The sequence below is a fragment of the Lepus europaeus genome, chromosome 15 (assembly GCF_033115175.1).
Source record: "Lepus europaeus isolate LE1 chromosome 15, mLepTim1.pri, whole genome shotgun sequence".
In the NCBI taxonomy this organism is placed as follows: Eukaryota; Metazoa; Chordata; class Mammalia; order Lagomorpha; family Leporidae; genus Lepus; species Lepus europaeus.
Window position 1 is genome coordinate 29,587,110 of NC_084841.1, and position 26,084 is coordinate 29,613,193.

General features: G+C 34.6%; 1 protein-coding gene across 8 annotated transcripts in view; it reads left to right on the forward strand.

Annotated features, from left to right (window-relative positions):
- The window catches only part of NIPBL (NIPBL cohesin loading factor), a 227,934-nt gene that overhangs the window by 128,032 nt on the left and 73,818 nt on the right, over positions 1-26,084 (forward strand). For 7 of the 8 annotated variants that reach the window (XM_062212605.1, XM_062212607.1, XM_062212606.1 and 4 more), the window contains exons 10-15: positions 5,256-6,911; positions 18,356-18,538; positions 22,813-23,010; positions 23,269-23,340; positions 23,433-23,522; positions 25,084-25,187. In XM_062212605.1, coding sequence (XP_062068589.1) covers positions 5,256-6,911; positions 18,356-18,538; positions 22,813-23,010; positions 23,269-23,340; positions 23,433-23,522; positions 25,084-25,187 — 2,303 coding nt within the window. The remainder of the gene's footprint in view (positions 1-5,255; positions 6,912-18,355; positions 18,539-22,812; positions 23,011-23,268; positions 23,341-23,432; positions 23,523-25,083; positions 25,188-26,084) is intronic. The other variant, XM_062212612.1, reaches the window with a different exon arrangement.

Consider the following 26,084-nt stretch of genomic DNA (forward strand, 5'->3'; position numbering starts at 1 on the left):
ACAATAGAGCAAATGCTGAATTTTTTTTAACTTTCTTGAATTTCTATTGTATGATATTTGTTGAAATCAAAATTTTTACTTTGGAAAAAAAGAGAAGGGGCAGGAGTTTGTGTTGTGGTGTGGCTTTGGGTAAAACCACTGCCTGCAATGCCCACATCCCACATGGGCTGTCTTGGCTGCTCCACTTCTGATCCAGCTCACTGCTCCCAGATCCCTGCCTGGGAAAAGCAGCAGAAGATGGTCCAAGTGTTTGGGCCCATACCACCCACGAGGGAGACTTGTATGAAGCTCCTGGCTCCTGGCTTTGGCCTGGCCCAGCCCTGACCATTGCAGCCGTTTGGGAGTGAACCAGCGGATGGAAGATCTCTCCTTTCAAATAAATAAATCTTTTTTTAAATAAAGAAAAGTAAATAGATCTAAATGCATTATCAAACTTATTTTGTACTACTAACTTCTATAGGTAAATAAAGCAAAATTGACATACTATACATCGTGTTTACAGAAATTTATAATGCATATTTTACTTTCAATCATCTAAACAGTTCACTCTGTAATCTATGATAATGTGGCTATAACAGAGATAAATGAAAAGTTGAGCAAAATTGACTTACAGTTTTGGTGGATATAGTTATCTGGTGCTATAACGATAAAAGTAGATTTTGCTGATGTAATATTACCATTGTCATTTTAAACTTGTTTTCTCAAAGACATATGCCTGTTATTTCATGGATGTATTTGAAAACTTGGAATTAAGTGCCACCTAACACCTTTAAACTGCCATTTTGCATTTAGTTTCTGTGTTGTGTGATGGGATAGTATTTTTATTTAAGAAGTTACCTAAGATTTTGGAAAGATTAGGAGTTGCAGGTGAGGTCATAGGTAAAAGTAAAATTTGTCTGAAGTGGTAGTTTTGGAGTCAGCCCTTGAGAGATGATATTCTTCCTTGAAATTAATTCATAATGAATTAATAGTTATCAGTTTTTACTTCTTAGGGCTAAATTGTAAAAGTGATATTTAATGTAGTCAGAACTTTTTTAAACAACTGTTGTGTTATTGGTGATAAGAAACAAAGACTGCTTGTCTGACCTATAGGGTTTTACTGTTGATTTCAACTTTGTCAATTATTCATTTGCTGTTAGAGAAGTATTCTTTAAATAACCAGAAATCAAAAAGCTTTATCATATAAATAAGATAATACAGGTCAAGAAACATAGCTGTTAATTGCGGAATTCAAGAAAAGGAGTAAAGTAGTCTTAAGGAATGTTTTGCCTAAGCTGTGGTAGTTCCTGCTGTGCTCCCTTCCCACTCATAGGCAGCACTTTCCTGACTGCTGGATATTTATGTCCCTTTATCCTATTATCCCTTTGGACAGTTTTGTATATACACTGATATGGTGAATCTGTAACCCAATATTTTATAGTATCCTAAAAGGACCTTTTCATAATAATTTTGCTCATACTTTTAACATCTGTCATTACATCAATTAATGTTAAAAGACTATTCATGTTTGCTTCTGGGATGACCTGTCATAGACATTAATATCTCCTTCTTTGCTGAAAATTCCTGCTTTCTTTTGTCAAAGAAGGGCTTCCTTTATCCATCTTTGCCTATTTCATCTTTTCCCAAGGTCCACTTTCCATGTTAGTAAGTATAATGAATGACCCAGCTTCACCAATAGCTTTTATAATGTTCAATATTCTTGCACTGGAGCCTTCATAGTACATCTCTGTTCAGAAAATCTGAAATCTAAAGCTTTTTGAGAGCTGTAATAAGACTCAAATTTTCAGGTTTCAGAGCTTTTTGTGTTAGGGGTGCTCAGCCAGGAAGGTCTATGCAAATATTCCAAAATCTCAAAAACTCTGATATCTGAAACATTTCAGTCCCAACTGTTTTGATAAATAATACTCAATCTGTGTTATCCACTGTAATTTGGAGTAAGAGATTGGGGTTTGGGGCAGGAATGGAGCAATTATTCACTTACTCTGTGCCGTGGTTTAATAGCTGTTTTCATTTTGCATAATTGGCTATTATGTGTGTAACTGTTTTGCTTTCTACTTTAGGTGCTTTCAGTCATTACTTGTAGTAGATATAAGCGATAGTGAGTTTGTTTTCTGTAAGCACAACAGAGTTCAGAATTTCTGTAAGGGTATATCTTATTTTCAGAATATCAATATCTAGATGATAAGAATTGTTGGTTTTGAAATTATGATGTCCTTTTGCATCTGTTTTCTTCACGAATACATATATTCTAATAGCTAATCTTATGGTTCCCAATGCTGAAGAGGGCTTAAACATAATCAGTGTCCCAAATACTATAATTATTCTTCTTAGAGATGGCATGCCATCATTAGATTAAGATTAGATGTAATGAAGACTTGGTAACAAAAGTGAATGGACAGAAATGACCTGTACAGGTTCAAGCCCCCTTCAGAGTAAATTTGTGGTGGAACTGAACCTGATCAGGTTAATAAGAATGTGCATGCTCTTAATGTACCCAAGAATTCCAACACAAATTATGAAAATTTTCCAGGTTTTACAGACGAGGTGAAGTACTCTCGAGGAGCTGAAAAAATTGAAACTTTGTGTTTAGTAATTTTTAATTAAGTAAAAAAATTATCTTTTTCATTTAAATATATTACTTATGTAAAAATGCTTTCATATACTTTTTACAAATAATAATGGGATCCATTGTTCAAGAATAAATTAAACATCATGATTTCTCTGAAATTAACTTGTGAATTTTCCTTTTTAATGACAAAAGGTAAATTAGGAAGAGGTTAATTATCTATAAACTTAAGTATTTTGTAACCCTTTAAATATCAGCCTTCTAAAGTATGTTAATATTTTCCTGAAAAGCAGATGAACCATGAGTTTCTTAAGAGAAATCTTCAAATGCCTGAAATCTATTTCATTGAAAGGTTATACTATATGAATTTTTAGATTCTTGTCATGAACTTCTAAGAAATAATAATAAAAAATCTATCTAGGAAGTAATAATTATTTAGTGTGCCCTCTGGCAAAATGAAAAGTTTGTTTTATGTGGCATAATCAAAAAGCGAATCCTTTGAGCAGACATTTAGTGTAGGAATTAAGGTACCTACCTCCCACATCAGAGTGCCTGGATTCTATTCCCAGCTCTGACTGCTGATTCCAAATTCCCACCAGTGCAGACCCTGGGAGATGGTGATGATGGTCCAAGTAATTGGAATCTTGCCACCCACTTGGGAGACCTGGATTGTATTCCTGCCCACTGTGGACGTTTGGGGAATGATCCAGAGGATAGGAGCTCTCTCTTTCTGTGTTCATCTTATTCTCTCTCTCCCCCTCTGTCCGTCTCTCCCCTCCCCCTCTCCCCCTCTTCTTCTCTCCCACCACCTTCCTCTCTCCCACCACCTTCCTCTCTCCCTCTCCCTCTCTTGCTCTTTGCCTCTCAAATAAGTAATAAAAGATAAATACACAATGTATTTTTTAAAAAATGACTTTGTAAGCATAAATTTAGTATTCTCCGTGCTTTATTCTTAGATTTTGATGCGGAAAACATCCTATCAATTCTTACTGTGTTTTATTAGAGAAAACAACCTAATGATAGCAGACTTTATTATTATTATTTTAAAGATTTTGTTTTTATTTATTTGAGAGGTAGAGTTACAGACAGTGAGAGGAAGAGACAGAGAGAAAAGTCTTCCTTCCATTGGTTCACTCCCCAGATGGCCACAACGGCCGGAGCTGTGCTGATCCGAAGCCAGGAGTCAGAAGCTTCTTCCTGGTCTCCCAAACGGGTGCAGGGGCCCAAACACTTGGGCTATCCTCTACTGCTTTCCCAGGCCATAGCTGAGGGCTGGACTGGAAGAGGAGCATCCCGGACTAGAACCGGTGCCCAAATGGGATGCAGGCAGAGGATTAACCTACTACGCCATGGCTCTGGCCCCTATTATTATTATTATTATTATTATTATTATTATTATTAAGGCATTTTGCAAATTGAACATCACGTGTGATGATAGATTTGACTTCTGGTTAACAGAGCAGAATAACTTTGTTTTATCAAAAAACCTTCATCTATTTGCACAGTAAATTTTAATTGCATTTCATTATGTTTTAACTAGAATGAACTACTACTTCACTTTGATAACAAATTGATAGAACATTGTTGTATAAAAGAAGCATTACCATATAAAAAAATTTTATCAGAATTGGGTTCCTTAACAATAAGTGATTGTTCTTTTAAAAAGTTGTCAGTTTTACTTTTCATTTTGTGGTACTATTTTCCTTAAACGATAAATCACAATAATGTAAGAGAATGTTGAAGTTCTCTGTTAAAAGTGACTAGAAATTACTTTTAAAGCATAGTGAAGTCAACATGTAAGTAAAAGCAGGCAAAACCTCAAGGTGTGCTATAAAGTAACTATCCCCATGAATTAGAAATTGAATTTATAGAAAACTACCCAGAAACCTCTGAGTTAGAAGTGGAATCATGTATAGAAATGTGTAGCTGTTAAAAATATCTTGACATTTTATTGCAGTGACAGCTTTGTGTGTGTATGTGTGTGTGTGTATGCATGCATGCTTATACTTTAGGGTAACTAATTATTTCTTTCTGAGGCTGGTATATAGATCCCTAAAAGTGTGTGTGTAGGAACGGAAGCAGGTTTTCTTTATGGAAGTTTGTAAGTTCTTATATGCTTCTGGTTTATACTTTTGATATATATGGTTCCTTATTTTAAATTTATTCTTTCTAATATTGTGTGTTAGCTTTTAAACTCCATTTGTGCTGTTAACACCTTGAAGAATTTGAATTCTGGATCAAAGATTTATGAACAATAGTTAAATTATCTGTTTTCCTTACTACCCTCATATGCTTTATCTTTAGTAGTGTGATTTCTAGTTCAAATTTTCTGATTCTTATATAAAGAATATCAGTTTTCTTTAACAAATACAAACATAAACATATTGTTATTTGATGTGTTAGAAGTTTCTTAATTTTATATTCTTAGACTTATTTATATTTTCAAAAAATATTCTATAAAATTCTTTATAATCACTAATATTCACTGGGTTCCAGCAAACATAAATATTTCCTCAAACCTTGGTTTTAAAATCATTATGTAATTCTTGCTTACTGTTATATATATGTATTTGCATTAGCTATATTTTAAAAATTATGATTTTAAAAAGATGGTCAAAGTCCATATGATTTTTAATAATCAAGAATATATGTCTATTACTGATACTGAATATTTATCTTTAAATTTCAGATAAGCCTTTGAAAAAAAGAAAACAAGATTCTTACCCACAGGAGGCTGGGGGTGCTACAGGAGGTAATAGACCAGCTTCTCAGGAGACGGGTTCTACGGGAAATGGGTCAAGGCCAGCATTAATGGTTAGCATTGATCTTCATCAGGCAGGAAGAGTGGACTCTCAGGCTTCTATTACTCAGGATTCAGACTCCATAAAAAAGCCTGAAGAAATCAAACAATGTAATGATGCACCTATTTCTGTTCTTCAGGAAGATATTATTGGCAGTCTTAAATCTACACCAGAAAACCATCCTGAGACACCTAAAAAAAAGTCTGATGCTGAGCTTTCAAAAAGTGAAATGAAACAAAATGAAAGTAGATTGTCAGAATCCAAACCAAATGAAAACCGATTGGGAGAGACAAAATCAAATGAAAATAAGTCAGAAACTAAAAATGAAACCCAAACAGAAGAACTTAAACAGAGTGAGAGCAGAACAACTGAATCCAAACAAAATGAGAACACCATAGTCGAGCCTAAACAGAATGAAAATCGACCATCTGACACAAAACCAAATGATAATAAACAAAATAATAGCAAGTTAGAAACAACAAAATCAAGACCTGAAACCCCAAAGCAAAAGGGTGAAAGCCGCCCTGAAACTCCAAAACAGAAGAGTGACGGGCGTCCTGAAACCCCAAAACAGAAGGGTGATGGACGTCCTGAAACCCCGAAACAGAAGGGTGACGGGCGTCCTGAAACTCCAAAGCAAAAAGGTGAGAGCCGGCCTGAAACTCCAAAGCAAAAAAATGAAGGTCGACCTGAAACACCAAAACACAGACATGAAAATAGGAGGGATTCTGGAAAGCCATCAGCAGAGAAAAAACCTGAAGTGTCTAAACATAAACAGGATATTAAATCTGATTCACCTCGATTAAAATCAGAAAGAGCTGAAGCCTTAAAGCAGAGACCTGATGGGCGATCTATTTCTGAGTCACTAAGACGTGACCATGATAATAAACAAAAATCAGATGACAAAGGTGAATCAGAGCGACATCGGGGGGATCAGTCTAGAGTTCGAAGACCAGAAACATTGAGATCCTCTAGTAGAAATGAACATGGTATTAAATCAGATGTTTCAAAAACTGATAAACTAGAAAGAAAACATAGGCATGAATCAGGGGACTCAAGGGAAAGACTGTCTTCCGGAGAACAAAAATCAAGACCTGACAGTCCTCGTGTTAAACAAGGAGATTCTAATAAATCAAGACCTGATAAACCTAGTTTTAAATCACCAAATAGTAAAGATGACAAAAGGACAGAGGGTAACAAGAGTAAAGTAGACAGTAATAAAGCACATCCTGACAATAAGGCAGAATTTCCAAGTTATTTGTTGGGGGGCAGGTCTGGTGCATTGAAAAATTTTGTCATTCCAAAAATCAAGAGGGATAAAGATGGCAATATTACTCAGGAGACAAAAAAAATGGAAATGAAAGAACAGAAAGACAAGGTAGAAAAAATGGGATTAGTTGAAGATCTAAATAAAGGAGCTAAACCTGTAGTTGTTCTGCAAAAGCTGTCTTTGGATGATGTTCAGAAACTTATTAAAGATAGAGAGGATAAATCAAGAAGTTCACTTAAATCTATCAAGAATAAACCATCAAAGTCAAACAAAGGTAAGAATACTTCTGATGTCATTTGTATTCTAATAAGTATAAGTATGTTAAATAATATGGATTGTTTTCAGAAGTGTCGATAAATTCTCAATGAAAGTTCTGAGTGAATTCTGTTTCTCCCACTCCTGCTTGAAACTGCTCGTGGTGGTCATCAATTTTACTTCTGTTTGGTTACACAGGAATAAGTTCTTTTGCTGTTTAGTTATTAGATATTTCTGGAAGTTGCTCATTAATCAAACAAATGAGATATAAAAATAGATGTATTTAACAGGTTACATTGGCTGGTGAGATACTCTACAATGAGATAATTTTAATATCTAGCATTTAAGTAAAGTTATGTGGTATATGAGAATCTTTGCTATAAATTTTTAAAGAATGCTAAATGCATGATAGTGTTATTTTCTTACAGACTTACCTCAGAGTTAATTATTGATTAATAGTTTGATTTTGTAAATTTTAGAAAGTTATATAAAGATTTTCTGGGGAGATTTTTTTTATTTTTAATAAATAATCTACCCTTTTTATGCAAAGATAATACGAAATGGTATTTGTCTCTTGGGTTAAATCATAAAGTTTTGGGGTGGGAGGTTGGTGTTATGTTTGCAGTCACTGAAGTAAGTGCTCTGGTTCTCTGGTTAGTCTTTAGTAATATTATTTCCAGGACGAGGTAGGGACAGGGAGAGTCTTAAATGCTAAAAATGTCAGTTTGTGCACAAAATGTAACTTGCTGTTCTTTGTGTACTCATGTTTAAAATATTTTTTATGTTATGTGGCAAGACCTATTTAGCCTATCAATTTAAATAAATCAACATGCAGTTTTAAAGGCAATGGAACTGAATGTTTAACATTAAATTTTTTTATGTGATTTAAAAACTTTACACTTAAATATATAAAATCTGTAAGTATGTCATCCAGTATGGTAACCAATAATTCCTTTTGGCTAGAAATTTAGTAAAATTTAGGAATTTCATTTCTTCAGTAGTTACATGTAGCTTTTGAATGGCACAGATAGAGAACATTTGCATCGTCATTGAAAGTGGTCTTGTATAGCACTGCAGTGTTTTAGGAAACATGGAAAGTGGAATGGTTATTATTTATTTAACCTATTATGTCTTGACTACCCCCCAAAAAAAAACACTCTTTGAAAACACAGTATTACTAGAAAGAATGCTTTATTCCAAAAAAAGACAGTGACTTATGTTGGTATTCTTACTTGGTGTTCCTTGGATATTTGCTTTTTTACTGTTTATTTGTTCCCTCTTTCAAAACCAAAATCATTTGCCTTCTGAATCAGTAATATTTGTACTCGTTTGGCAAAGCTTTTTAACTTTCCAGTTATGGCAGTCAGACATATAAAAGTTAATTAACACTTCAGCCTTAATTAGAAATATTTTATTTAACTCGAATGTATCTTTTCAAGATTTCTTATTAATATAAAATAAGAGATTATAGAATATAGGGCTAGCATCAGAATTGCTTTTTTTTGAATCTAGATTTTCTTGAAACATTTTCAGTAAAAGTTTGGGAGCAAATTATGTTTAAGAAGTAAAGAGTGTAGTTACACAGTTTTAGAAGACCCAGGTGAAAGATGGAAAGTGGTACCCTCTTGTTTCCTTGTTCTGGACCGTCTTTTTCTGCCTGCCCTCTGTCAGCTTAACACTAGCCTTGCTTTAAGCTCTGTTCTAACAAATTTTCTTTTACAACTGCTTAAAGAACATAGAGAAGTAAATATAGCTGCTAATTAGTGAAAGCTGTATTATTTCCTGTGGATTTTTTCACATGTAATTTCATTGCTTATGAATGTCTTTTTAGCACCAATACATATTGTGTACTACTATTACAATTATATATACTTGATTTGGTCATGTTAGTAAGTAGGCTTGCTGGGTGTCTTCCTACTAGAGTGGTTGTATGTACATGTGCATGCTTGTGTATACATACACATATATTAACATATCTGCAATTACAGTAAGGAACAGTTTTTACCAAAGTATAATTTCAGTGCTTGAATTCATTTCAGGATGCATGTAAATATCTTTTGGCTTTATATCTTAGTATCTATATATGTTACATTCTATTATATATACGTTATGTTCAGTTTTATATGTAGTTCAATTTTAGTTTACTAAAATTACTGCTGATTAGTAATCACAGAGTTCTGTGATTGTGGGGTTTTGTTTCTACTTTTGTTTTTACTACATGTGTGTGAGCACAGTTGTGGATTACTAAGATTTTCTTTGCAAACTCACAAAAATAATTACAGGTTCTAATGTATTAATGTTTTTCTAAGAAATTAGTATAAAAAATATTGCTGGGATACTTTGGTGGTTGATTCCCAATTGATAAAATTTTTAGTAGGTTTTCCTTTCTTGGAAGAGCTATAAAATAACACTCTGTCTCTCTCATTGTCTAACTCTGCCTGTCAAAAAATAAATAAATAAATAAATAAAATAACATTCTTTAAATATTTTTTCTGATGTTCATATATAAAATATTCTTTAGGGTAATTTGAAATTTCTTCAGTATGCATTAAGTGAATAAATTTTGAATATATGATAGAGATATAGATTTATAACTCCTAATATAGGTCACTAATTTTTGTCTTTTGTATAAGCACATTAGTCTAAAGTGATATTGTTTAATTTGATTTTATTTCCATGACAGTATGTCTATATCCCTAGTACCTAGCACACTACCTCACAAATAACGAGAACATATTAAAGTTATTAAATGCCCACTGATGACTAGAGATTGTATTGCTGCTGTTTTCAAAAAAAACTTTTGTGTGCAGATTAAAATAGTATACTCACATCTTTTGTGTTCTAATACATGAATTAAATAGTACAGGGACTATATAATTTTCAAATTTTTGTTCATTAAAATTTATAATAACTTTGTCAACTCATATTTGTTTAATTACTCTTTTATCTTTATTTTGATCTATAGCTAGTATAAGATAAGCTCAATATTAGTCCCATTCTCTTTCTGTCACCTTGTTTATTCCTTGGGGAGGAGGAGACAACATAATCTTTTATAAAATCTTTTAAGTTCTTAAAATATCTATTAAAATAAATTGTCAGCATATTAAATGCCAAAATATACTTAGTTGTAACCTCTGTTTATCAGAATATTTCCCTAATGTATAATACTTCTCCAAATTAAAATAATAATAATAGTTATGAGACCCTTTAAGGCATCAGATATCATCCCTTATGTGTTAGCATCCCAATATCAGTAATTACAAGCATTTATAATTTCATTTTGGTTTTGGTTTTTCTGAAACACTCTAGACTGTCAAAATAGCTTTATATCTAAGGAAACCAGTTTTACTTATCTCTACCCCTCCTTCTTTTCAATAAGTGTATTGTTCTCTATTACTTGTACTCAGTTCATTCAAGAAACATCCTATAACCATTTGTTATTTGTGATCATTTAAACTGAAGGGAAAAAACAGTTGCTGAAAATAATCTTCACTGTGAATGTAATGTAGCAGCTCTAATAGTCAATGATGTTTAAACTATGTTGCTTATTTGATGAGCTAATGATTGTAGTCATTTTTAGAGGCAGTTATTTCATAAACCTCAGTTAACTCCTATAGAAATTACACTGCTAAATACTGATCACTAAAACACATAGCTATTTGCCTCTTACTTTCCCCTGAACAATCTAATTGAATTGGATTGTGTTTAAGACTCAGGTTCAGAGTAGATATTGTGGCTCAGTGGGTTAGGCTTCTAGTTGGGACTTGTGCATCTCAAATAGGATTTGAGTCCAGGTTACACTGCACTTCTGATCCAGCTTTGTACTAATTCAACTGTGAAGGCAGGAAATGATGCCATCCAAGTGGGAGACCTGGATGGAGTTCTTCACTCCAGGCATTGGCCTGTCCCATCCCTTGCTGTTGCAGGCATTTGGGGAATGAGCCAGTGGATGGAGGAACTTTTTTTTTCTCTTTCCTTTTAAATAAATAAATAAAATCTTAAAATCAGCAACAAAAGACCCTCAGCTTCTGTAAATTTGAGAGAAAAATCTGTCAGAATAGATTTATGGCATAGTTTATGAATTCCTAAATTGAAGAATTCTTGGTTTATTTTCTTTGAAGTAGATTGTAATAATTAGTAGTCCTTAAAGAGACAGAGGAAAAATTTATTTTTGATCCAATTGAATGTTTTGTAAAATACCTTTCTAAAACGCTCAAGTAGGGACATTTAATGTAGTAATTAATATGCCCTTAGAGATCTCTACATCCCATATCAATGAGTGCCTCGTTTGAATCCCCAATGCTTCCAAATACAGTGTGCTTCACAGATGGTGGCTCAAGTACTTGGGTCCCTGACACCTTATCCAGCCCTGGCTGTTGTGGCATTTGGGGAGTGAAGTAGCAGGTGGAAAATGTCTCTTCTCTGTTTGCACCTTTCAAATAAAAATGAAGATAAATAAATGAAAATTTAAAGCTTTTTAAATGCTGAAATAAACAGTATATTATCAGTGATAGATTTAGGAAGTGTTTGAAGTATTTTTTGCAGAGGTTGGCATAAGCTATTTGTTGAATATAATTTTAGAGCAATATTTTTAAAAATTGTGCCCATGATTTCCCTGTGTAAAAGTTTTTGGACAAAAGGAATGAATCACCAGAAACTTTCATAAACATCAAACCTATAGGGCCGGCGCCGCAGCTCACTAGGCTAATCCTCCGCCTTGCGGCGCCGGCACACCGGGTTCTAGTCCCGGTCGGGGCACCGATCCTGTCCCGGTTGCCTCTTCCAGGCCAGCTCTCTGCTGTGGCCAGGGAGTGCAGTGGAGGATGGCCCAAGTCCTTGGGCCCTGCACCCCATGGGAGACCAGGAGAAGCACCTGGCTCCTGCCATCGGATCAGCGCGGTGCGCCGGCCGCAACGCGCCTACCGCAGCGGCCATTGGAGGGTGAACCAACGGCAAAAAGGAAGACCTTTCTCTCTGTCTCTCTCTCTCACTGTCCACTCTGCCTGTCAAAAATAAAAAAAATAAAAAATAAATAAAAAAAAAAACATCAAACCTATAAAGTTGGATGAAAGTGTCCTTTTGTTTCCATTTTTTTATCTTAAGCCAGTCCCAAAACATAACTTCTACACGTTCTTGTATCTGTAGAAATGGTAAAGAGGTAGCACTAATTCTAAGAGAACCTGTACCTATTTATGAAGAAATAATCTTTAAAATTCTTAATTCCTTCTTATTCTAAAAAAGTTAATGAAACTCTACAAGGACCTGATAGAGATATTAAGATGATGAATACATTTTTTATATAATATAAATAAAATGGATTTTAAAATATGATCCTTCTCGTTTGTAATTGCTTTTTCCACAAAATTGCTTAACTGCACATGTCTAAGTTCTTCCTCATGGCCACTGTTTTGTGACCTCAAAACTTTTACTTACCAATTTTCTGTTTCCCTTCATTCACTAAACATTTCTGAGCCTAGTATAGAGTCTTCTCTCTCTGGTTTTAACATCACATTTGACAAGGGGTGTCCCTTTGGAAGGAACATTCAGTATCCTGGTCTCATTGTTTAAACTCACTTTTTTTTTTTTTTTTTTTTTCAGTTTCTCTTTAGGTTCTTTCCTTTGTTTCTACTTCTCAACTGCTATTGTTTTTCAGAGTTCTGTTATCAGTAGTTAATATTCCTTGAAAGTTCTCACTAACTGTGGCTTCAGCTGGGATAGTTGCCTTGCATTTAGGAACCATTTGCAACTACAAAATACGTGTTTTCAAACAATATTGACTCACTTATGATCAAAAGAAGACATATTGGCAATCTAGACTGTTGAATTTTTGCTTTTTTCTTCTTGCCCCTGCTTGCTTCTAATTGAAGTTAAAGATCCATTTGATATTATCCCTAAATTTCATAGGTAGGTTAGTGGAAGAAATGTCACTGAAGCAAAAGAATTTGTTAGTTGAGGTGATTTAGTTTAACCTCAAGTTTGTTTTCCTGTTTTTCAAAAACAATTCTTATTATTAAGTATTAAATCAGTGACTCTTTGGGACTTTAAGTCTTTTGATGACTTCTGGTTTAAGTAATCTAGCACATGTGCTAGTTGTGATTGATTTACACCAGAAATCCAAGATTTTTAAAATGTGGCACACTGAGGATTAAGTGTGTTTTTTAGTCCTATTAGAGCTAGAATGTGGAGGTGCATTGTATTTAATGGAGTACACACACATAAATATATATGTGTGTGCTGAAAATACATATTCATGAAATTGTGAATAAATTGCATTATTCCTCAAATCAGTAATCTAAAATTTGATAGTAATTCAAATATCTTATGTAAAGAATAAAATACTTGGGGCAAAAGAAATGTGAGAAAGATAATTATGCAGCATCATCAGCCTGAAGTTTTGGGGAGCAAATTGGCAGACAGCAGCATTCACAAAGTCAACAATGCATTAAAAAATAGTGTGATATTAGATTTGTATTTAAAGAATTATTTCCTAATTCAGGGGAAAGAATGTGATCAAATACATCAGATGGATCATTTTAAGTACTCATTGTTTACTCATTTGAGATCCTTGATAATGTATTTAAAATATTGGGACTTGTTAGGCAAATCAAGCATTTCATTAACCTTTTGCTTTTGTGATCAAGGGATCTAGCTGAGCCAACTTTTCATAAAAAGAAAGGATGTGTTTAATTCAGAAAATACATAAGCCTGTTGAATAGACAGTTCCATTCAAAATGTAACAGGATTCACTTTTATAGGACAGTACATTGGGAGAGATTAATCATTACTGAATTTTTTTAACTTGAGTGGGTCATGTTCAGAAATACAGTGTTTGGTCTTTGAATTAAGTGGTTTTACCTTTGAAAGTTGTGCAGCAGTTAAAGTGATCTATAGAATATTAGTACTCTTTTTTTAAAATTTTTTAAATTTTTTTAAACTTTTATTTAATGAATATAAATTTCCAAAGTACAGTTTATGGATTACAATGGCTTCCCCCCCACCCCATAACTTCCCTCCCACCCGCAACCCTCCCCTTTCCCACTCCCTCTCCCCTTCCAATCACATCAAGATTCATTTTCAATTCTCTATATACAGAAGATCAGTTTAGTATATATTAAGTAAAGATTTCAACAGTTTGCCCCCACATAGCAACACAAAGTGAAAAATACTGTTTGAGTACTAGTTATAGCATTAAATCACAATGTACAGCACATTACGGACAGAGATCCCACATGATATTTTTTAAAAATTGATTAATTTTCTATGCCATTTCCAATTTAACACCAAGGTGTTTTTTTTTTCAATTATCTTTATATACAGAAGATCGATTCAGTATCAGTATATACTAAGTAAAGATTTCATCAGTTTGCACCCACACAGAAACACAAAGTGTAAAAATACTGTTTCAGTACTAGTTATAGCATTACTTCACATTGGACAACACATTAAGGACAGATCCCACATGAGACATAAGTACACAGTGACTCCTGTTGTTGATTTAACAATTTGACACTCTTGTTTATGGCGTCAGTAATCTCCCTAGGCTCTGGTCATGAGTTGCCAAGGCTATGGAAGCCTTTAGGGTTCGCCGACTTCGATCTTATTCCGATAGGGTCATAGTGGAAGTTCTCTCCTCCCTTCAGAGAAAGGTACCTCCTTCTTTGATGGCCCCGTTCTTTCCACTGGGATCTCACTTGCAGAGATCTTTCATTTAGGTCGTCGTCTTTTTTTTTCCAGAGTGTCTTGGCTTTCCATACCTAAAATACTCTCATGGGCTCTTGAGCCAGATCCGAATGCCTTAAGGGCTGATTCTGAGGCCAGAGTGCTATTTAGGACATCTGCCATTCTATGAGTCTGCTGTGTCTCCTGCTTCCCATGTTGGATTGTTCTCTCCCTTTTTTATTCTATCAGTTAGTATTCGCAGACATAGTCTTGTTTGTGTGATCCCTTTGACTCTTAGACCTATCAGTGTGATCAGTACAATGTAATACTTTATCCATTTTAGTATTTTTTTTTTGTTCTAGTACTAGTGGTTGAACTCTGTAATTAACACACAATTATTCTTAGGTGTTTAAATCTTAACTGAAAAGTGATCCCTGTTAAATATAAGAGTGGGAAAAAGAGAGGGAGGAGATGTACAATTTGGGACATGCTCGATCGGACTTGCCCCAAATGGTAGAGTTAGAAACGTGCCAGAGGATTCCAATACAACCCCATCAAGGTGGCATGTACCAATGCCATCTCACTAGTCCAAGTGATCAATTTCAGTTCACAATTGAATATTAGTACTCTTAAACCTGATAGTATCTTAATTTTAGGGAGTATAAAGGAATTCAAAAAGTTCACAGAAAAGTCTGATTATCTTTTTTCAACTCCGTTTTCCAGGAACTTTGAGGCCCCTCTACCATGAATAAATGTTGATATCTGAGTTACTGGATATAAGACCCAAATTTTCAGTGTTTGACCTTTAGGAAGAATTTTTGTAAGAACAGAGCCCTTGCTCTGGTGACATCTTCTTAATTCACTGTAGAGAGAGTACAAGTACAAATACATACATTAGCCCTTGATTCCCTATTGAATATTTATCTGCAAAATAATTTTAACTCTGGGATGTTACTATCAAGTCAGTATGTCTTTATGATGTGAATTTAACCTACGTGGAACAATCAGTTAGGTAAATCTACTTTTTAAAAATCCCATGTTGGTGGTGGGTATAATTAAGCCTAGAGTTAAGATACTTGTACCCTGCATTGGATTGCCTGTGTTCAATGCCTGCCTCTATGTAGCTCCTGACTCCAGTTTTCTGCTAATGCACACCTTGTAGGTGGCAGAAATGGCTCCAGCAATTGGGTTCCCACCACCTATGTGGGAGACCTGTATATTTAGTTCCCAGTTCCCAACTTTGGTCCCAGCCTTTGTGGGCATTTAGGACATGAAATAGCAAATGGGCACCTACTCTCTCTCTCTTCCTTTTCTCTCTTCTCTTTCTGCCTCTCAAATATATTTTTAAAAAATTACATTTTCGAGATCGGCACTGTGGTATAGTAGATTAAGTCTCTGCCATCAGTGCCGGCATCCCATATGTGCACTGGTTCAAGTCCTGACTACTCCACTTCCAATCCAGCTCCCTGCATTGGAAGGTGGCTCAAGTGCTTGGGCCTCTACAATCACATAAGGGTCCCGGAAGAAGCTCCTGGCTCCTGGCTTCAGACTGGTCCAGTGCCAGCCATTGTGGCCATTTGGGGAGTAAATCAGTTGATGAAGATCCCTCTCTCTCTCTCTCCTCTCTCTGTAACTCTACCTCTCAAATAAATAATCTTTTTGAAACATTTCTTTTTCACTGATATTAAATTTAAAAAAGAAAAAAATGGCCTATGATGGATTTAAGGTCAAATACTTCGAGTTACCCATATTTCTAAGCCTAAAAAGATTAGAATACTACAAATTTTCTATTTAGAACATTTTGAGAATGTCTTCATTTGTCTATAAAATTCAGCCTATCCAGTAATTAATATCTATAATAATGAACATAAGAAATTGTAAACCACAGAATTAAGCAGTCAAAGCTTTTATTGTCCATCTAGGTATACATGCTTAAAAGATGTATTCTAGAAAATATGAGCCTCCCATCAAAAAAGAAATACATACTTAATTAGAGGTATTCATAGCTTTAAAGACTTATAAATGGCATGCAGAATATATTCAATTTGGAGCTGAAAATACTGATAATGCAAAGCTAAAATTGATTTCTTTTACTTCTACCAGTATTCTAAAAAATAGCTGTCATCAATACAAATAAATGTTATGATTTAAAAACAACATAGGCAAGTTAGACTCAACATGAGAATCAGGATTCTCACCAATGAAGTGTTTGTAATAATACCAGTCACCAGTATTGGATCTTTGTTGGGTATTACTGCTACCATGCATGTCCTTAGAAGAATAGAAGACTGAAAGTTACTGAAATAACTCCTTCATGATCTTGAACAAAAACTTCAGAAGCATAAAAAAGGATATTACTCCATGAAGATTAATACTTTGGTTTCTGTATTATTTGTATATTGTTCAGGCTTTTAAATAGGTCTTAATTAGAACCTATTTATTTTTCTGTTGTGACTTATTTTTTACTCTTTATATAAACAGTGTTATCATTTGAATGTTATAAAGAATTGATTATAAGTTGCTAATATTTCCTGCTGTAAACCACTAAAGTATTCTTTGCTCTAATTCATAATAAAATTTATCAGGTAAGATATCATTTTTAATGCTTTCATTAAAAGATTTACATGGGTAAGTAAAGTAAAAATGTCAGCTTTGTCAGTCATCAAGGACACTTAAATTAGTCTGAATAAATAACTTTTGCCACTTCTTTGTTTTTAAACTGTCAAGATTTTACAATTTGTTTCTTCATAGAAATTATATGTGGGTGTGTGTAGGATTAGTGTGATGTTAATGATTCTTACTGTACTGCGCTTATGTATTTTCATTGTCTTTATTCTTTGGGTGAAAAGGGAAATAGGAACTTGTAACGGTGTGGAATTTACTATTTTTCCGTTATAGACATTTATATTTTTTAATATTTTGGTTTGTTTACCTTACTGTACATATTTCTGTTGTCCCCAGTATATATTGGTTTGTTTGAAGAAATTCTTCGTAATGCTAAAGACATTAACTTACTTCTTATTTAGGCAGTGACAGGTTAAAGCATATATAAAGTTCTTATCTCAGCCACCCTACACAACTGCTAAGATCATAAAAGGAGGTGGTGCATGTCCTCCAACTTTTGTCATTCGTACTGTGTAGTAACATGAGTTTCAAGCTAATTATAGGTCTCTGTACCTTTATAGAACAAATTAGGGTACTACTTAGTATGTGAACTATACCATCTATCACAAATCCACTTGCTGATACCAGTGATCTCTAGTTTCAGAATGTTTTTATTCAATGAAGACATTGTATCAAAAATTGATGATGTTACTACCCTTCATTTATATGGTAATGTTATTGTCTGTGTATATAGATAAGTATTTATGTATATTTCCACATATACCAGGGGCTTCAAGAAGTTAATGGCAAATGGAATTAAAAAATGTTTGGGTGCTGGTTATGCTCTTTAAAAATAAACCATAAAGCATTTTCATTTAGGTATAAGAAAAGCCTTTTGAAATCTTTTTTAACAAGGAGTCTTCAAAAGTTCATAGAAATGTGTATTATGAAAAAAATTGTACATGAGCTTCAGAATTTTTACACTGAAATAGGCGTATTTTAATGCCATTTTTCTAAGAACTTTTTAAAACTAAATATATACAAATTATCTTTTTAAGATTAAAAGTATTAGTGTGAGCATATTTTATTTGAAAAGGTAACTTAAAAAATAAAGAGTAATATTTTTATTGTGCTGGTAATTTAGTTGAAACTTTTTCTTTGATACCCAGATTTAAATTTTTTCTTACCTTTTATTAATAGGTAGTATAGATCAATCAGTGTTAAAAGAATTGCCCCCTGAACTCCTGGCAGAAATTGAATCCACAATGCCACTTTGTGAACGGGTGAAAATGAACAAACGCAAACGTAGCACAGTTAATGAAAAGCCAAAATATGCTGAAATCAGTTCAGATGAAGATAATGATAGTGATGAAGCTTTTGAATGTAAGTATCATTTTATTATTTGGAATTATAAAACAGATTGAAGTGTTTGTCTCATTCATAATTTTGGGGGTTAGCAGAAGTACAGTGACATTGATTCTTAATAATCAAGTATAGCAAGGTCTTTAAAATTTGTGAAAGATGAGATCAGTTGGCACCAAGAAAAAAAATTTAAATGAGTTAGAATGAGTGGTAAAGAACACAGATGCATGTCTGTAAGCATTTAACAAACATTTATTACTCTCCTATTGTATTCTAGGCATTAAAAATAAAATTACAAATAAGATTTGACCCCTGTTCTCAAAGGATCTTCAGTCTAATGGGGGAACTATGTATATAAAAAGTATAGTAGTGCTAACAGTGTTAAGTCCAGAGTGCTGTGGGAACACACTGGATTGACATTTAAAAAAAAAAAATCAGAATGGGGGTTCATGGAATGCTTACTGGAAGAGGTGACACTTAGTCTTGAAGGACACGTAGGAGATAGCCACATGAAGAAATATATAAAACCATACTATCACTAAATTATGAATGGATTAGCCGCATTGCGGATTATCTGTGTGGTTTGCACCTGGCTTCTCCTTTTTGCCCAGCTGTGTCCTGGAATTCCTCCCTTGTTTCACTGTTTTCCAGAGCTGGCTTCTTCACCTCACAGCTACCTCTCTACAACACTGTGATCACCTGTCTTTGCACTAGACTTGCTATACCTCGCCTGTCTTCCTACTGGTCCACTGAAAAAAGTTCTTCTCTTTTATCCCTATCTTCCTTCTTCTGGAGCAACAGAATTGAGCCTAGCCAAGAGGGGTCAGCAACCTTGTTTGACTTAAACGCCATTCAGTGGAAACAGACTATGGGAAATCTTCACTTGTGTGCCAACTGACTTAGTCATAATGACCAAAAGAAGTGGGAAGACCACCAATGTGTTCTACCTTTTCCACCTAGAGTCTGTAGATTGAGGTGTGACCAGCAAGGGCAGGAAGGACAGATGCATGCTGCAATTTTTAAATGTATATTACTGATGGAAGCCTTTCACTTCTCCAGAGTTTTTAATTGATGTTCATTTATCCTGATCTTTTTTAAATTGTGAATTCTTGAGTGATGAGCAGTAGACTATGAATACGGAACAAATCTGAACAAAGTTTTCAAGTTGAAATAAAATATACAGTAAAGTTAATCTGACATTTAACTATATGTGTAATTGTTACAATTTGTATTATTGTGAGATGTATTTATACACAGTATATTAAAATTGCTAACTTTTTTTTTTTTTAACAATCAAACGTTCTGATCATATGGGGACTGATTTGCTCTGCAACGTGAGAGGAGAAAGGAAATTTGGTGACCTGGAAATTCATTCCCTTTTATACACATGCCTCTACTCTCCCTCCTCCCCTTAAACATCATCCATTTCTAGAATAGCTGAGAAATCATTCCTTAATTGCAGTTTTATTTCAACTTACACTTAAACTCCAGTTGATTGATAATGACTTCCTGCCTTGTAAGTTGAAAATTCTGAAGTTATCTAACAGTTAAATAGAAAGGACAGCTAATCAAAAAATGACCACCAAGTATTAGATATGAGAGAGTAAAGCTACACATGACTTATATGTTTATCATCAACACTGCCAGTATTATCTTCCTTGCTATTATGAGAGATACTGTCTCATATATGGGAGCACATAGCTTCTTACTGAATCTGTGTATGCCATTATAGTTATGCCTAACTATATGAAAGTTAATGTTACTCATTCCCAGAACCTGAGCTTTGGCCTCCACTAGGAAAAAGCAAAGTTCTTCTAGGTTTTTAAAGAAATCTCAGAGAACTTTCCTGTTTTTCTTGGTTTACATTGATATCAGTAACAATATAAAAAATGGATATGGTGCCCTTGATGAGTGTTAGAAGAAGCCTAGTTAGTTGACATAAACAACCAAATTGTTACTGTACCATAACAGAAACAAAGCAGTGAGAATACATTATAATGCAAAATGCAAAACCACCTTAAGGACGTAAGTTGCCAGCATTATGCTATTTTGAGAGGGAGAGATTTTGAAATTTAGGATTTTACTGAAGTTTAATCCATTTGTTTTCCTAGAATCTAAAATTTATGAAAATAGTTTTGTTGAAAGATAGGGGGAAAGATTGATGGCTACCTTTGAAAGATGAGCCACACAATTCAGTAGCTTTAACACAAATTCAGGATCATTGGGTGCCTGGGGAACATAGGAAGAGAGGAAATATTCAGCAGAGAAAGGTAAAATTCAGAAAGGGAAGGTGGCAAAAACCAAGCCATATTTTACATATCTGTTGAGAGCCTTACCCTCCTCTGCTTCTTTTAGGGTAATGAGGTAAATGGAGAAAAAACAAGCTAGCTGCAGTTAAGTTGCGATCCTAATAACCTCACTTGGAATACTGTGTGTCATGGAAATTTTTTGTTTTGTTTTGTTTTGTTTGCCACCTCATGTTTTAAAGAATACAAAATTAAAATCCCCAAGGCCTATTAATAGTTACTATTGTATATTGTATATAATTACTAATGATTTTTTCAGTCATTTTTCTGTTCATATAACAGATGTTTAGAATAGATTTCTTATTTAAAATTCAAAAAATGAACTGGATTATGTAAGTTTTGGTCCATCACCATAAAAACTCATATGTGAGATCATAGAAGATTTCTAAACAAGTTTCCTGTTGTCAAATCCTGTTTCTCACGCATACTCATTAGTACATGAAATAGCCCCTCATTAAGAGAATGTATTAAGATAGATCCTAACTATATTTCTAAAAAGGAAAAAATCCTATCTCTCCTCACATATTTCATAAACAAATTTATGCCTAATCATGAAGAAGAATCAGTGAAGATTTCAGTCTGCCCACTTAAATTTGTCCTTTATTTGAATCCTCTTGCTATGCCAAACCTGTGACCACAAAGAAAAAAGAAATTTCCTTTTCCTGCTGTGTTATCCATAGATTGGACAGAAATGTCCACAGTCAGAAACCAAACTGGATTCTTGAGCAGGAATAATTAGGGTGGCAGGTAAGGGTAAGATTAATCAGGATATAAACTCTCTGTCGACAAATAAGGTCACTGATAAAAGTGTAGGTAGAGTGTATGGGCCAGAGGTTGACATCCTTAAAGCTAAGTATAGAGATCCAAGTGATTTGTCTTAAGTATTTGTGTTTTGATCACAGTTAGGAATTCAGGGTAGAGGAGGGGGAATGGTCACAAGGGAGTCAAACAGCAGAGTAGAAAGTATATCATTGCCAGCAACAGTGCTCACACCATTAATTAGTATATAATCTTGGTAGGACACAATTCTCTACCATGGTTTTAACTTAGTTGTGCCTGCATCTTAGAGTGAATATGATAAATATTAGCATTGCCCTTCAGCTCTCTCTGTGGATTATTTCTAATCAGTCTTTCTTGCTGAACTATGATGCTTTCTCAAGGCTCAGAATTATTTTCAACATAATGTTTTAGGCAGCTATTACCAGTTGACCAGATTGATGTGTCAGATGAAATCTGTGCCACATCTGCCCAGAGGCTCCTGTCAGTACTGGTGATTTTAACACAATGCTTGGACCTCTGGAAGGATGGGGAAAAGACTGAAGGTAACATGATATATAAACATGCTTATGTAGCATGCATAAACTTAGAAGATTTTCTCCAAGCTCATTGTTGGAGAACTTAATTCAGTATATTAGTATTTATAATTATACAAGTTTATCTGTGTAGGCTTGTGATGTTTACCAGAGTCTGTGGAATTTATTACTTAGTTGCTTAGTTGTAGGTTTAACTCAGATGTTAATTGACTGTATGCATGGTTACCTATATTTTGTAATACTTTCTTAAAGGTTTATTTTTTTTTCCTCCAAACCGTGCACTGCCCTGTCCATAATCTAAATGTGGTAAAGTAATTGTGTTGTTCATCCAAATCTAAATAAAGGCTGTTTTACAAGCCTTAATTAATCTTGAACGTTAGATATAATCTTTACTGAAGTACTGAATGCATTTCATTGAACTGAACACTGTGGTTTAATATCCAGGTCGTGTGTGTATTTATTAGCAAATTTAGTTCATGTAAAAATCTTTAAATTTGGATAGATCTATTGATACTCTTTGTATACCATAAGTTAAACTTCTGGATAGGCAGAATTACCCAGAACTTCTTACATCCACAAAATGAAGTTTTTTTCCCATGTGATTCATCTGTAATGTACAAGTTTTAATAGTCTTTTTAAATGAGGTAAATTATTTGTCATGGGGATTTGCTTCTAGCCTCTAGGAAACGACATAAAAAAGATGATGATAAAGCTTGGGAATATGAAGAGCGTGACAGAAGAAGCTCTGGGGATCATAGGCGAAGTGGCCACTCTCATGAAGGAAGAAGGAGTTCAGGTGGTGGTCGTTACCGAAACCGAAGTCCATCAGATTCTGACATGGAAGATTATTCTCCTCCTCCCAGCCTTAGTGAGGGTAATTCATCAGTGCCAATGGATTTTTTACATAAACTGATTTAAATTTTGGGCTTTAACTTTGAAGAATGTGTCTTTTTCTGAATTAATTAACAACTCTTAATTGTTAATCAAGACAAAGTAAAAAAAATAGTTATATTTAGTTTGAATTTGCAGTGATTATAGTTTAAGAAATAAATGTTCAGGAAGAAATTAGAAACGAATGTGGAACTAGATTAAGCTGTTCCTGCATTTCAACGTTGCTTTTTGTTCATTTTAGTCGCTAGAAAAATGAAGAAAAAAGAAAAACAGAAGAAAAGGAAAGCTTATGAACCAAAATTAACACCTGAAGGTAACAGTTTATTTAATTTGTTTTTATTGATGATCTTTATCTTCAGTTGTCAATTCTGAATGTAGACATAAGTTTTTTTTAATCTCTTTCAGAAATGATGGACTCTTCAACTTTTAAAAGATTCACAGCTTCAATCGAGAATATTTTGGATAATTTGGAAGATATGGATTTTACTGCATTTGGTAAAATAAATTTTAAAAATATTTTATTTACTCCTACTATGTCTAGCTTTCTGCCAGTTATTCTAGAAGATACAGGAACATGATCTGTGCTATCAAGAAACCTGAAATCTGGGACAAGCATTTGGCACAGTGGTTAAGATACGACTCAGAACTCCTGCATCCAGTATCAAAGTGTCTGGGTTTGATTCCTGGCTCTGCTCCTGATTCCAACTTCCTACTAATGTGCATCTTGTGAGGCAGCAGGTGATAAGTATGTGAATCCCTGCCACCCACAGGGGAGACACAAATTGTGTTACAGACTCCTGGCTTCAGCCTAGCCCATCCCCATCTGTTCTAGGCTTTTGGGGGCATGAACCAGTGGATGAAAGATCTGTCTGTCTGTGTCTCTGCCTTTCAACTAAATGAAAACAAATAATTTTTTTTAAATATTAATGATTAATCTATATAAGAGCTGTATGGCATACCTTAATTCTGAAATGAGTCCACCTATTTAAGAATGAACTAAAAGATACATCACTATTTTTTTTTATTTATTTTTTATTTTTTATTTTTTTTGACAGGCAGAGTGGACAGTGAGAGAAACAGAAAGGTTTTCCTTTTGCCGTTGGTTCACCCTCTAATGGCCGCCGCGGCTGGCGCGCTGCGGCCAGCACACCGCGCTGATCCGAAGGCAGGAGCCAGGTGCTTATCCTGGTCTTCCATGGGGTGCAGGGCCCAAGCACTTGGGCCATCCTCCACTGCACTCCCAGGCCACAGCAGAGAGCTGGCCTGGAAGAGGGGCAACTGGGACAGAACCCGGTGTACCGGCGCCGCAAGGCAGATTAGCCTATTGAGCCGCGGTGCCGGCCTTTTTTTTAAAATATTTTGTGAGATTTACTCATAAGTATAATTATATGTCCTCATTTAGAATGTCAGTTTCATCTTTTCTAAAACTTTGCAATTTTATAATAAAATTGTCTTCTGTATCATTAGGGTTCAAAGAGAAAGGCACTGTCACAGTAAGATGATTTGGGAGGAGTTATTGACAAAGGTAGGGGGAAATAGTGCCAGAAACCAGTATTAACAGCATGCAGTTGTTAACACCCCTGCTCTCAAAAATGTCTCTGCCTTGAAAGAAGCAGTACCTTTTGGTCAGAGGACAGAGCCAGGCTGGGAGATCTTACAAGGAAAACGTCAGGAATATAAATATCCTGATCTCACTTCCTTGTCCTTGATATTCTGACAGGGCACCCCACTTGCTGAACCCAAACGGAAGACAAAGGGTATGGGATATTGTTGATGTAGTCTGTACAGGTCAGCCTCCTGGGCATAGAACATGGTTAAGAAAAGTCAACAGTAGTATATCTAAGATAGTAGAGATACTACATTTAGACAAGTCAGAACTCTCTTTTTAAACTCCTATTCTCTGTCATTCAAGTGTTGCTGTTGGATTTATAGAGGCCTCTTGTTGTTACTGTACACTTTGTTTATATCTTTTTGCGTTTCCAAGATTTCTGTTAAACTTACCATTTTGAACTATTTCTTTTACCTAAACTACGTTTTTGTTTGATTGCTTTTTCAGGTGATGATGATGAAATTCCACAGGAACTGCTCTTAGGAAAACATCAGCTTAATGAACTTGGCAGTGAATCCGCTAAAATTAAAGCAATGGGTATAATGGATAAGGTATCTCAGTAAAGTAAAATTGAAAAACCTGATTAAAGCTAGCATCTGAAATTAAATTTTTTAGGGTAAATTCCAAAATTTGCAAAAAGTAATTAGCAGCTGGTTGCCTTCTCAATTCTACATGAATTCTTTCTTTCAAAAATGTTGAATAAAATAAATATTCTGCAAATTACTCTAAAAAGATATTACTATGTTGAAAGAGTAATAGACGTTGATTTTCTTCACTGTTAATTTTTTTCATTTTCTCAAATATATCCATTATTTAAATGTGTAATACAATACATTTTTGAACACTGCTTTGGTCATTTAGGATTGTGTTAAGAGTAAAAGTGCAATTTCAACACATTACTTCTCATACTGTAAAATGTAATTTTTGTTAATAAATACAAAGCCTCATTGCTGTAGGTTTTTATGAGTTGTCTTTAGTCTCATTGCTCTAGTGGAACAGCAGAGTATTTTTGAAGTCATTTAGTACAATTTTAAGACAGTTTCTCCCTTCTCTACCAACCAGGATCCTGCTTACACAAAATTACACAACATTACTCTTAGTTTTCTAGTCCATAATGTAGAAATAATTTTTTTCTTTAAGAACAGTAAAAGAATTAATGAAAGAGTGTGATGACTTGGGGCCAGCACCAAGGCTCACTTGGTTAATACTCTGCCTGCGGTGCCGGCATCCCATATGGGCACCAGGTTCTAGTCCCGGTTGCTGCTTTTCCAGTCCAGCTCTCTGCTGTGGCACGGGAGGGCAGTGGAGGATGGCCCAAGTGCTTGGGCCCTGCACCCGCATGGGAGACCAGGGAGAAGCAGCTGGCTCCTGGCTTCGGATCGGCATAGCGCCAGCCATAGCAGCCATTTTGGGGGATGAACCAACGGAAAGAAGACCTTTCTCTCTGT